This window comes from Ascaphus truei, chromosome 16, assembly GCF_040206685.1.
Source record: "Ascaphus truei isolate aAscTru1 chromosome 16, aAscTru1.hap1, whole genome shotgun sequence".
In the NCBI taxonomy this organism is placed as follows: Eukaryota; Metazoa; Chordata; class Amphibia; order Anura; family Ascaphidae; genus Ascaphus; species Ascaphus truei.
Window position 1 is genome coordinate 47,197,267 of NC_134498.1, and position 13,183 is coordinate 47,210,449.

Below are 13,183 nucleotides of genomic sequence, written 5' to 3' on the forward strand. Positions count from 1 at the left end.
TGGTGCAGTGTGCTATATAAGTAATGGTGCAGTGTGCTATATAAGTAATGGTGCAGTGTGCTATATAAGTAATGGTGCAGTGTGCTATATAAGTAATGGTGCAGTGTGCTATATAAGTAATTGGTGCAGTGTGCTATATAAGTAATGGTGCAGTGTGCTATATAAGTAATGTGCAGTGTGCTATATAAGTAATGGTGCAGTGTGCTATATAAGTAATGGTGCAGTGTGTGCTATATAAGTAACGACGCAGTGTGCTATATAAGTAACGACGCAGTGTGCTATATAAGTAACGACGCAGTGTGCTATATAAGTAACGGTGCAGTGTGCTATATAAGTAACGACGCAGTGTGCTATATAAGTAATGGTGCAGTGTGTGCTATATAAGTAACGACGCAGTGTGCTAAATAAGTAACGACGCAGTGTGCTATATAAGTAACGACGCAGTGTGCTATATAAGTAACGACGCAGTGTGCTATATAAGTAACGACGCAGTGTGTGCTATATAAGTAACGACGCAGTGTGTGCTATATAAGTAATGGTGCAGTGTGTGCTATATAAGTAACGACGCAGTGTGCTATATAAGTAACGGCGCAGTGTGCTATATAAGTAACGATGCAGTGTGCTATATAAGTAAAGATGCAGTGTGCTATATAAATAATGACGCAGTGTGCTATATAAATAACGACGCAGTGTGCTATATAAGTAACGGCGCAGTGTGCTATATAAGGAACGACGCAGTGTGCTATATAAGTAACGGCGCAGTGTGCTATATAAATAACGGCGCAGTGTGTGCTATATAAATAACGGCGCAGTGTGCTATATAAATAACGACGCAGTGTGCTATATAAGTAACGGCGCAGTGTGCTATATAAATAACGGCGCAGTGTGTGCTATATAAATAACTCGCAGTGTGCTATATAAATAACGGCGCAGTGTGTGCTATATAAGTAACGGCGCAGTGTGCTATATAAATAACGACGCAGTGTGCAATATAAGAAACGGCGCAGTGTGCTATATAAATAACGACGCAGTGTGCTATATAAGTAACGGCGCAGTGTGCTATATAAATAACGGCGCAGTGTGCTATATAAATAACGGCGCAGTGTGTGCTATATAAATAACGGCGCAGTGTGTGCGGGCGCAGCTCTCTAACAGGCGGTCTCTCTGCTTCTCCCCCAGCTGCCGTTCGAGGTGGAGGTGTACTATATTCAGCACATGCTGCTATACTTGGTGCCACTTTACCTGCTCCGGAAAGGAGGTACATTCTTCTACTGACATGTATATAATATGGGGGCATCCGTGTCGCTTACCACTGGCACTTACGGGGTTAAAAAATAATAGCAGCGCGGTTCTGGAGTTAGGAGGCCGTTCTGTATAGCGGAACCATCCGTGCAAAGTTCTCTGCACTGTCTCTTTAGAACATTTGCCACATTTTCCTGCTTGGGGGCGCAGCAGTTTATGGCGTTGTTTTTCTGCGTAATTATGTAACCAGCGCTTTGCGCACACCTGCTCCGGCCTTCGGGCAGAATGCATGGTATGTTGTCTCGTACTGGTTACTTAACGAGCTGCATAACGAATTGTGAATCGCCCTTGTGTGCCGTCCGGTGTGTACTGCTGCCATCTAGTGTTGGACGGAGGCAGTGCGCCTCCAACCTCCTGCAAGGCGCCGAGCGCGTTATCGCGCCGTGTCACTGTAAAACCGCAGACCGACTCGCTCATCGCTTTGCATTAACATTCTGCGCCTCACACATCGAAATCTGCTGACTCCGGTGTTTTGTAGGAGCGCGGCAGCCGCGCTAAAACCTCCTGTGTTCGCAAACCGCTGCTCTCCCACCCCCCCGTCGCTGGGACGTGTGTATACAGAAGCCCTCGCGTGTTACAAAAGCAGCGAGACTATCCCGAATACCGTCAGGGGGCTGACATGTTGGCCCTTCCGCTGCCAAAGGCGTCTGAAACGCATTGCGCTCTCTGGCGGCGAAAGGGTTACTACGTTTTGGGATGTCATTTGAGACACGTGAAGTGTTTGGGATATCTGGATATCTTTATCTGTTAACCCCTTAAGTTTAAAAAGTGTTAAACAATTATCTAATGTCCCATGGTCTGCACCTTATCCCTTTATGGATCCGTCCCTTATAGTTGGAAGTGTAGTTTGCTGCTTTTTATTATTGCTTTAACCAATCGGAATGGTTATTTTTCCCTAGGAGTTTACACTCCAGAACCGCTGTGGAATTTCTGGTGGGCAATTTTAGCAACTGGACTCATGTTTTTTTACCACTTCAGCTTCCTGCAGATTCTGGGATTGGTGAGTCATGAATAACCCAGTGATATCTTTACTATATATTTGTGAAAGCGTCAACGTTTCTATGTCTGTATGTGTCTCCCTGTGTCCCTCCCTGTGTCCCTAGCGGCAATCCCATTGGACCTTGGGCCAGGCCAATGAGATTGCTCCCTTGGCCCGCCCGCCCCCCGCACACCTCTCAATGGCCTGAGGCGGAGTGACGGGCCAAAAGAGAGACGCACACACACACACCCCCTCCCCCACGCTCTCTGCGGCTCTCCCCTCACATAGGCCGCTCCCCCAGCTGACCATCCCCGAGAGCGCTCCCCACGGCTCTCACCATCCCGAGAGCGCTCCCCACGGCTCTCACCATCCATAGGCCACTCCCTCACCCGGCGCTCTCCCTCACCCGGCACTCTCCCTCACCCCCCGCCCGCTCCCCCCCCCTCTCCCACCCGCTCACCACCCCCGCCGCTTATCCCCCCCCCCACCCACACACACACAGAGCACGCTCTCTGCGGCTCTCCCCTCACACAGGCCGCTTCTCCGGCTGTCTCCGCCTCTCCCCGCGGGAGGCACAGCACCTCCTCACCGGAGCGTCTCAGCCTCTCCGCTGAGGAGCCCGAGGTGGAGGAGGAGGGCGGCCGGTACCCGGAGGAACAGGAGCGCGGCCGTGTGCAAGGTGAGGAAACGCAGGGGAATTACCGCGTCCCTGACTCACCCTGCCCTTTGCCCCCCCCCTACCCTCCCTGCCCCCCCTACCCTCCCTGCCCCCCTACCCTCCCTGCCCCCCCTTCCCACTTGCCCCCCCTGCCCTCCCTCCCCCTGCCCTCCCTCCCCCTGCCCTTTGCCCCCCTGCTCTCCCTCCCCCTGCCCTCCCTCCCCCTGCCCTCCCCTGCCCTTTGCCCCCTGCCCTCCCTCCCCCTACCCTTTGCCCCCTGCCACCCAGCCCTTTGCCCCCTGCCCCCCCAGCTCTTTGCCCCCTGCCCCCCCAGCTCTTTGCCCCCTGCCCTCCCTCCCCCTGCCTTTTGCTCCCTGCCCTTTGCCCCCTGCCCTCCCTCCCCCTGCCCCTGCCCTCCCTCCCCCTGCCCTTTGCCCCTGCCCTCCCTCCCCCTGCCCTTTGCCCCCTGCCCTCCCTCCCCCTGCCCTTTGCCCCCTGCCCCCCCTGCCCTTTGCCCCCTGCCCTCCCTCCCCCTGCCCTTTGCTCCCTGCCCTCCCTCCCTCCCCCTGCCCTTTGCTCCCTGCCCTCCCTCCCTCCCCCTGCCCTTTGCTCCCTGCCCTCCCTCCCTCCCACTGCCCTTTGCTCCCTGCCCTCCCTCCCTCCCTCCCCCTGCCCTTTGCTCCCTGCCCTCCCTCCCTCCCCCTGCCCTCCCTCCCTCCCCCTGCCCTTTGCTCCCTGCCCTCCCTCCCCCTGCCCTTTGCTCCCTGCCCTCCCTCCCCCTGCCCTTTGCCCCCTGCCCTTTGCCCCCTTCCCTCCCTCCCCCTGCCCTTTGCCCCCTGACACCCTCCACCTGCCCCCCCAGCCCTTTGCCCCCTGCCCCCCCAGCCCTTTGCCCCCCCAGCCCTTTTCCCTCCCTGCCCTTTGCCCCTCCCTGACCTTTGCCCTGCCCCTCCCTGCCCTTTGCCCCTCCCCTCCCTGCCCTTTGCCCCTCCCTGCCCTTTGCCCCCCCCCCGCCCCTCCCTGCCCTTTGCCCCCCCCCGCCCCTCCCTGCCCTTTGCCCCCCCCACCCCTCCCTGCCCTTTGCCCTCCCCACCCTTCTACGCCTCTTGGCAGCCCTTCTACGCCCCCCCCCCCCCCCCCCGCCCTTCCACTCCATGCCCCCTGCCCTTCCACGCCCGGGCAACGCCGGGTATATCAGCTAGTACTGTATACAAAGAGATATATAGCTCCACTGTTCACTTTATTTGGGCTGGGATAAGTTGTAGCAAGTGTCATTCTTCCTAGTGATAACGTGTGTGTGTGTGTGTGTGTGTGTGTGTGTGTGTGTGTGTGTGTGTGTGTGTGTGTGTGTGTGTGTGTGTGTGTGTGTGTGTGTGTGTGTGTGTGTGTGTGTGTGTGTGTGTGTGTGTGTGTGTGTGTGTGTGTATATACTCAGATCTGTGCTTGTCACAAATAATATCTAACACTTACAATCCGGCAAGTAAAGGAAGACGCGCAGATAAAAGTTATCACATTTCCACACGTGGACACTGAGCGGTGACGGTGGGCAGGGAGTGTGGCGGTGGACACTGAGCGGTGTCGGTGGGCAGGGAGTGTGGCGGTGGACACTGAGCGGTGTCGGTGGGCAGGGAGTGTGGCGGTGGACACTGAGCGGTGTCGGTGGGCAGGGAGTGTGGCGGTGGACACTGAGCGGTGTCGGTGGGCAGGGAGTGTGGCGGTGGACACTGAGCGGTGTCGGTGGGCAGGGAGTGTGGCGGTGGACACTGAGCGGTGTCGGTGGGCAGGGAGTGTGGCGGTGGACACTGAGCGGTGTCGGTGGGCAGGGAGTGTGGTGGTGGACACTGAGCGGTGTCGGTGGGCAGGGAGTGTGGCGGTGGACACTGAGCGGTGTCGGTGGGCAGGGAGTGTGGCGGTGGACACTGAGCGGTGTCGGTGGGCAGGGAGTGTGGCGGTGGACACTGAGCGGTGTCGGTGGGCAGGGAGTGTGGTGGTGGACACTGAGCGGTGTCGGTGGGCAGGGAGTGTGGCGGTGGACACTGAGCGGTGTCGGTGGGCAGGGAGTGTGGCGGTGGACACTGAGCGGTGTCGGTGGGCAGGGAGTGTGGCGGTGGACACTGAGCGGTGTCGGTGGGCAGGGAGTGTGGTGGTGGACACTGAGCGGTGTCGGTGGGCAGGGAGTGTGGCGGTGGACACTGAGCGGTGTCGGTGGGCAGGGAGTGTGGCGGTGGGCAGGGAGTGTGGTGGTGGTTCGGGGAAGTGGCTGGGCACATCCTTTTCTGTGTTTACATCACAGACGATCGAACAAACTGCTATCCCCGCCGTCCTGTTCTGCATTACGTACCGGATTGTAAGTGTTTGATATTATATTGTTACTGTGACATCTATCCTTTTGCTGTTAACCTCTGCTGTGGTGTGGTGTGGGGGGTGTGGGGTGGGGTGGTGTGGGGTGGTGTGGGGTGGGGTGGTGTGGGGTGGTGTGGTGTGGGGTGGTGTGGGGTGGGGTGGGGTGGGGTGGGGTGGTGTGGTGTGGGGTGGGGTGGGGTGGGGTGGGGTGGTGTGGTGTGGGGTGGTGTGGTGTGTGTATGTGGTTCATACATTTTAAGTTATGGTGGGTGAAAAAGGCGACAGAAAACCTCCACCGTTAGCATATAGCCAATAAAGAATATCACTTGTGAGCACATTCACATGTCCCAGGCAGGTCTGCAGCCCCGGCCTTTCACCATTATCACCCAGCAAACAGTGCTCCCACTGCTCAGGGGATTCTGGGAAATGACATGCAAATGAGCACACAATGTGTCACCTTTTTCAAGGTTGAAACATGTCTGTGAGTGGTCTGTACTTGCTTTGCTAGTCCCATGCTGTGTGAACGGCGATACATCAACTTAAATGGGCTCCATGTGAATGGATAATCCAGGCAAAAGGTGACACATTGTGTGCTCATTTGCATGTAATTTCCCAGAATCCCTTGCTGCAGTGGGAGCACTGTATGCAAGGTAATAATGGCTGAAAGGCAGGGTAAATGTTCTCTTAATTCTCTGCTTTCCTTCCCAGGTCACAGAGGTGAATTTGAATAACATGCTGTGCCCGGCTGTCTCTGACCCTTTCTTTGGGCCCTGGTATCGCATCTGGGCCTCGGGCCACCAAACCCTCATGACCATGATCCACGGCAAGCTGATCGTCCTCTTGTTCTCCTCGAGGCGCCCCGCCTGCAGGTTCCTGCTGCATCTGCTTCCCTCCGCAGCAAAGAAAGTGGACTGAGGATCCCTTCCAAGAACGGGACTCGTTATCCTTCGGCTGCCAGAGACATCCCACGCCTCACCTGGCAGCCACGCGCTAAAGGACTCGCTAGTGCAGGGGTGGTCCTCAAGGGCCACCAACAGGTCAGGTTTTCAGGATATCCCTGCTTCGGCACAAGTGGCTCGGTCAACGACTGCACCACCTGTGCTGAAGCAGGGATATCCAGAATATGTGGCGGTGGCATTGAGAACTGGGGTTGGCCACCCGTGCTATAGAGATGTGAAGCAGTGGCCTTACAGAAAGGACTTGCATGTCCCACGCTCTTAACCCTTGAATGGCTTGCAGAATAATAGAGTGGCGGTGTTGTCACTGTTTGCAGGTGTCGCAGACGCATTGTTTCGTGGCAGACGTCTTTGTGAAGACGCCGGCGGTTATACCCCGCTTGGGTTCGGGTGCTTCTCCGGGGGTAAGTGGTTCTGCTGCCCTGTAATGGACGGCAGACACACGGGTAATTATATAGCAGAGCTGTGACCTCAAATGTATATGGTCCCGGTTGCCATAAATCTGCTCTCGTGTGATCTGTAAATCATGCGGACCCCCGACCTCCGTATTAAGGGCTTCGGTTAACGTTTATCGGAAAAGCAAAGCTTTGCCGGGGAAATTCCATGCCGATGGGGGATGTGTTTTATGTATATATACATCATATGCCATTATTTACCCTTTGTTATCCTAGTCACAAACACCCAGCAACTTTTTTTTTTTTTTTTGTACAAATATGTAAATATTTTTTTTTTATTCTCTAGGAAAAATAAAAAGCGTAGTTAAAATATTTCTAAAATTCTGTGAACTCCAGAATGTACGATCTATCGAACAGGAATAGCCATTGTTAATGGTTGATATTTTCTGTTGTATATGTGGGACTGCTCCTTTCCATGATATCCAAGGTGTGTCCTCCTCATGTGTGCCAGAGGTCTCGCACTGCCCCCACGTTAAACACCCCCTCCACACACACACACACACACACACACACACACACACACACACACACACACACACACACACACACACACACACACACACACACACACACCTCCACACACACACACCTCCACACACACACACCTCCACACACACACACCTCCACACACACACACCTCCACACACACACACCTCCACACACACACACCTCCACACACACACACCTCCACACACACACACCTCCACACACACACACCTCCACACACACACACCTCCACACACACACACCTCCACACACACACACCTCCACACACACACACCTCCACACACACACACCTCCACACACACACACCTCCACACACACACACCTCCACACACACACACCTCCACACACACACACCTCCACACACACACACCTCCACACACACACACCTCCACACACACACACCTCCACACACACACACCTCCACACACACACACCTCCACACACACACACCTCCACACACACACACCTCCACCCCTCCACACACACACACCTCCACCCCTCCACACACACACACCTCCACCCCTCCACACACACACACCTCCACCCCTCCACACACACACACCTCCACCCCTCCACACACACACACCTCCACCCCTCCACACACCTCCACCCCTCCACACACCTCCACCCCTCCACACACCTCCACCCCTCCACACACCTCCACCCCTCCACACACCTCCACCCCTCCACACACCTCCACCCCTCCACACACCTCCACCCCTCCACACACCTCCACCCCTCCACACACCTCCACCCCTCCACACACCTCCACCCCTCCACACACCTCCACCCCTCCACACACCTCCACCCCTCCACACACACACACCATCTCATAACCATTGGATGCTTCCTATGTTCCGCCTGCTTGTATGTTGCCTGAGCCGCACTGGGCAGTGACCCGCAGAATTCCTTTTTATATGTCAGGGTTGCAGACTTGCCACGTAAGCTCTTGTTACCGTTTGCCTCCGTGTTTCAGCCTCGCCGCACAGCAGGAATTTGGCTGTTCTCCCAGAATCCCGCTCTTAGGGCCATTATCAGGCATGGTAACCAAACCCCTGCAGTGAATTACTGGCCTTCTACCCAAACTTCACAATGAACCAGCGAGACCCTGGGGGTTCTCCAATTAACCCTTTGCAATACACTACTCTGCTCCAATTTTCAGCATGTGGCATCTGCTCTGGCATTGAAAGGGTTATTGTGTATAATCTGTGCAGTCCCAGTTAACCCTGTGACATTTCAGTGCCATAGAAAGTAGCAGTACTGGGCCTTATTGCAGGGGAGCAGCCTGTTTTTAAACATTGTAATAAATATCTTTGGATAGAAGTTTTTAGGGGAATAAGACAGTTTACAACGTCGCCAACTTTCTGTACCAGCCGTTAGCGTCACATTCCATGCACCCGATACAAATTATCCATCGCGGGTTGAGCTGCCGAGTTCTGATGGTATCCAAACTCCTGCAGTGCTTTTTTTAAGGATGGTTTCTGGGTGAGCTAAGTGATTTTATCTCTGCCCTCCCCCTCCCCCTCCCCAAACCATACAAGATGACATGCTGCATAATGTAGGATTTTGTTATACAGTATTCTCTATCCTTAGTCACTAGTGTACAGGTGCGTCATGAGTTTAAAGTACAGAACTTTCCTTAACCCTGTCCCCTAATGAAATGGAAGGCTGGTGTTTCACTTGTGTTCTCTGTGCTGTCTATTTCCAGCACTGACAGAGTTAAGACTATCGTACCTATTGCTGTATAAATATTCGATAATGCGTTTTTAAAGCGCGTGTCATTTTGTTCCAGTATGTGCGCGTCAACACTATACAATAACCACGGAAACGCGTTTCATTTCCCTGCTGCCAAACGCGCTGGGTAAGAAACCACCAGATTTCTAAAAGTGAAACTGCGGAGACTGCCACGTAGATTCTTACTGATAGAGCAGCTGTTGGAGATTACAGGGCATCGACCACACAGAATATTTCTACATAAAGGGTACAAACTGTATTAGGGCCACCAACAGGTCAGGGTTTCAGGATATCACTGCTTCAGTAGTGGTGGCTCAGTTGAAGACTGCACCACCTGTGCTGAAGTAGGGATGTCCTTACAACCTGACCTGTTGGTAGCCCTTGAGGACTGAAGTTGGCCCACCCCATGTATACACCTGGACAGGGTAGCCAGGATTTCCAAGTTCTAGTGAAGATGCTGCCCTAGTAAGGTTGTAGGAGTCGAATTATTGGTCTCAACGGCTTTGATTTGTGCTAGCCTGTAATGATCCCTGAATTTATCTGGGAATAGATGCTGGTTTTACCCTTCAGTTCACGTAATAATTAGCCGTGTAAAGTCCTGGTCTCTACGGAGGATTTAAATGTCAGTCCAAGTGGAAGCCGCAACTGATGCCTGTGCTGCTTCTGTGTTGGGTGCGCTCCCCCCCTCTCCCTCCTGGCGAAGAAATAAAAGAAAGGGGATTGTTGCCAATTTGAGATATTTGCCAAAAAGGAGGAAGTAGCTTGTGCTGCAAATATACTGTCCTGGAACCTCTCTGTATGTTTTCCCCTGTTCTGAGGCTGCCAGCACTCCTCAGTGTAAGATTGCAACAAATGTAACTTTCCCTTAGCTTCCATATATTTCTTAGTTGGGCTGTCTCTTGCTCCCCCTGCTAGTTGGCACAGCCCAACTGTATTTCCTGCTTGTCCAGGCTAGCACGCTTTCTTTAAGATCCAGCAGCCATCTTGGAGAAGGTCCTGTCCTATCCCTAATCTCCATTTCCCCTCCATGTCCCGGTGTTCCCTCAGTAAGTACCTTTTTATTTGTATTGTTGCCCAAAATAAACACTTCAGCAAATAATATTCCCTTGCTTGGTACATGGGATTGAGTTAAACAACCTGTTTCTACTCACTTGCCACAGTGAGCTTGAGTCAGAACTTGTACAATCAGCCAGCCAGCCAGCCGGGCTTGTAACGCCAACCACTTCTTCCGTGCCTAAGCAACAGAAAATTTCTTGTTTTCATGAGCAGCTAAATATCCCCATTATTCTGCACCCCAGGGATCGGGTAAACTCTGATACCTCCTTAACCTACCCATGGGTGCACCAAGCCTGCACCACACTGACCTTTAGCCTTCTCCTAGAGAGCCCCAGGTGGGCATTCATAGCAACTTACAGAATAAGGGCCTCGGTTCAGACCAGAATGTCACAGCTATAGCCTGCATCAGCTTCCCCAATCTCGTTCTCCCTTCTAGAAATTCCACCCGTTAATATTCAGGTTAACAGAAAAGCCATGGTGTTTTTTTTTTGTATAACATACAAAAGGTAAAACAGGTGTATAACGTCTTTTTTTTTATTTTCTTACCAGGTCTTTGCCATTTTTGAATGGAAGATGCTATATACAGGCAGCCAGAATACTGTATGGTGCCATATGTTGCCAAGGCCACTAGAGGGCCAACTTACAGGATGTTGTATTTAAAGAGGCAAGCTGAGATGGTTTCTTTTTTTTCCCCTCTTAATACAGCATTGAGGCACGAGGTCGCGCTTCACATTAGTAATACATATCAATAACAAATAATATAAATAACAGGTCATGGGAATAAGTGCTTCAGACATAAAAGTAACATTAAGGAAGAGGAGTCCCTGCTCCGAGGAGCTTACAGTCTAATTGGTAGGTAGGGAGAACGTACAGAGACAGTAGGAGGGAGTTCTGGTAAGTGCGTCTGCAGGGGGCCAAGCTTTATGTATCATGTGTTCAGAATATTCACAGTGCTATTCGTATGCTTTTTTAAGCAACTGTGTCTTAAGGTGGGTCTTAAAGGTGGATAGAGAGGGTGCTAGTCGGGTATTGAGGGGAAGGGCATTCCAGAGGTGCAGGGCAGAAAGTGAGGAAGGTTTAAGGTGGGAGAGGGCTTTAGATACAAAGGGGGTAGAAAGAAGACATCCTTGAGAAGAACGCAAGAGTCTGGATGGTGCATAACGAGAAATTAGGGCTGAGATGTAAGGAGGGGCAGAAGAGTGTAAAGCTTTAAAAGTGAGGAGAAGAATGGAGTGTGAGATGCGGGATTTGATCGGAAGCCAGGAGAGGGATTTCGGGAGGGGAGATGCTGAGACAGATCTCGGAAAGAGAAGAGTGATTCTGGCAGCAGAGTTTAGGATAGATTGTAGGGGAGACAGGAAGGCAGGAGGTTGCAGTAATCAAGACGGGAGAGAATGAGGGCCTGAGTCAGAGTTTTAGCAGTCGAGTAACAGGCGTGCAAGCTGAAAACTGCAGGAGATACCGGAACTCCCAATGGAGGAGGTACGTATCTCTGGAAGCATAGGGGTCCCTGGAGCTCAAATTAATGGGGTTCAGCTTTGGGGAGCCCCTGCTTCAATCCTGTATTTAAAAAAAAAAAAAAGGGGGGGGGGAGGGTGGATTGTTTCTATCATTCTGTTGATATGACGCTGCCGTACAGACTAAGGACCTCCATCTGCAGAACCCATACTTTTCTTTATAGATTTTTTTAGTTAGAGCAGCTGCACCTGGCAGTAACTCAGGCATTTAGAGCATCCATACATCAGCCAAGGGTTCCTGATACTTTTAACCCGTTGAGTGCCCCCAATATGTACTCTGGGGCAGATTTGCTGTCCCTGCGTTGTGCATTAAATATTCATTTTCTAGGACGGCATCGCGGTCACCACAACGCCATCCCGCAACCATGCACTGGCGCTTTGGAAGACTAAATGGCACAACGGTACTGCCTATTTCAAGCACAGTAACTTTTTACGGAGGGGGTAGATTAACCCTTTGCACTGGAAAATTAGGTAGTACCAGAGTGCCATTTTGATATTTGGGCTTCTACTCCAAAAAAAAATAAAAATCCTTGTCCCCCTATTTGTCAGTGTCCTCCCTGTCATTGAGATCTTTATTCCCATTTAAATAAACATGACTTTTTCTAAGAGATTAAATGTGATTTTGAAGACAGGTGTATTTTCTTCATTGAGAAATTGGGGGGCAGCGTGCCCACCGTTACGCTCATTACCCATTTCACTTCGCAATAATGTCATCGACATCCACGGTAAAACAAGAGGGGGAAAATAATGTCCCCCCGTATCTGGCACAGAACAGCTACTCTCACACAAGCTGTCTGACTGTACCCCAAATAAAGTAACACGGATCCCTCTTGTAATGCAGCCGTGCTGAAATGCGAGTTTCATTATAGTGCTGTGTACGGGCAGTACATGGATGGGGGCATTTCTAACAGTGTTTTAACGCAAAGAAGGGGAGTGGGGGGAGAAACAGTACTTGAAATCATATAGAAAAAACACTTAAAGCTTAATACTGCTGGAGCAATATCTGGTACTTTAATTTCAAAGTAGGCAAAGATCCAAAAACCAGTTAAAACCCACTTGGCCTCTTATCAGGTAGGTTGACCACCAATTTTGAGAGTGCCGTTACCTGACTTTGCATTACCTATAGAGTGTGGCCACTTTCTGGGATATATGCACCTCTGAAACCCAGGCCTGAACCGTATACACTCTGGGGGCGATAGCAGGGAATGTATCCCATTGTGACAGAGCTTGTTTCTAATGAACCTTTTGTTGTTTTGGTAATCTCTGTAAATAAAGTTTTGTGGCAATGATGCATTGTGGTTGTATGTTCATAGGTCAGTCCAGTCAGTCTCTCTCTCTCCCCCCAAAAAAACAACAAGAGGCATATCCAATTAAACACACATTAACAATGTGCTGCGTTTTCCTTACATCAGAACTACAGCTCCTCTGCATATCTGATACACACTGGTGTAACATTGAAATCAAACTATTAAATCTGTATTTTATCCCATACTCTAGCTGAAAATCTTTCATAAATGAGTGCTGCTTCTGGATCATAATGTACCTCTCGTTATAAGTGATTTGATTACGTTGCTTTAAAAAAATGGTGCAGTTTCATTTACAATCAACAAAAGAGCACTGCTCGTTAGAGGGGACGTGGCAAGTTTCTAAGCCTTTTTTTTTTTTTTTACAGAACT

General features: G+C 51.5%; 1 protein-coding gene across 1 annotated transcript; it reads left to right on the plus strand.

Moving 5' to 3' along the window:
- The first annotated feature begins 1,145 nt into the window (after positions 1-1,145).
- Positions 1,146-12,220, plus strand: TMEM164 (transmembrane protein 164). Its single transcript, XM_075573461.1, has 3 exons — positions 1,146-1,258; positions 2,202-2,302; positions 5,991-12,220. The coding sequence occupies exons 1-3, from the start codon at positions 1,216-1,218 to the stop codon at positions 6,195-6,197; spliced, it is 351 nt and encodes a 116-aa protein (XP_075429576.1). The 5' UTR covers positions 1,146-1,215; the 3' UTR covers positions 6,198-12,220.
- Positions 12,221-13,183: the final 963 nt, after the last annotated feature.

Excerpts from the sequence above, each read along its gene's own strand:
- TMEM164 (XM_075573461.1), top strand. The coding sequence starts at position 1,216 with ATGCTGCTATACTTGGTGCCACTTTACCTGCTCCGGAAAGGAG. Across the intron at positions 1,259-2,201 it reads TTACCTGCTCCGGAAAGGAG|GAGTTTACACTCCAGAACCG; the intron begins GTACATTCTTCT and ends ATTTTTCCCTAG. Across the intron at positions 2,303-5,990 it reads TCCTGCAGATTCTGGGATTG|GTCACAGAGGTGAATTTGAA; the intron begins GTGAGTCATGAA and ends TTTCCTTCCCAG.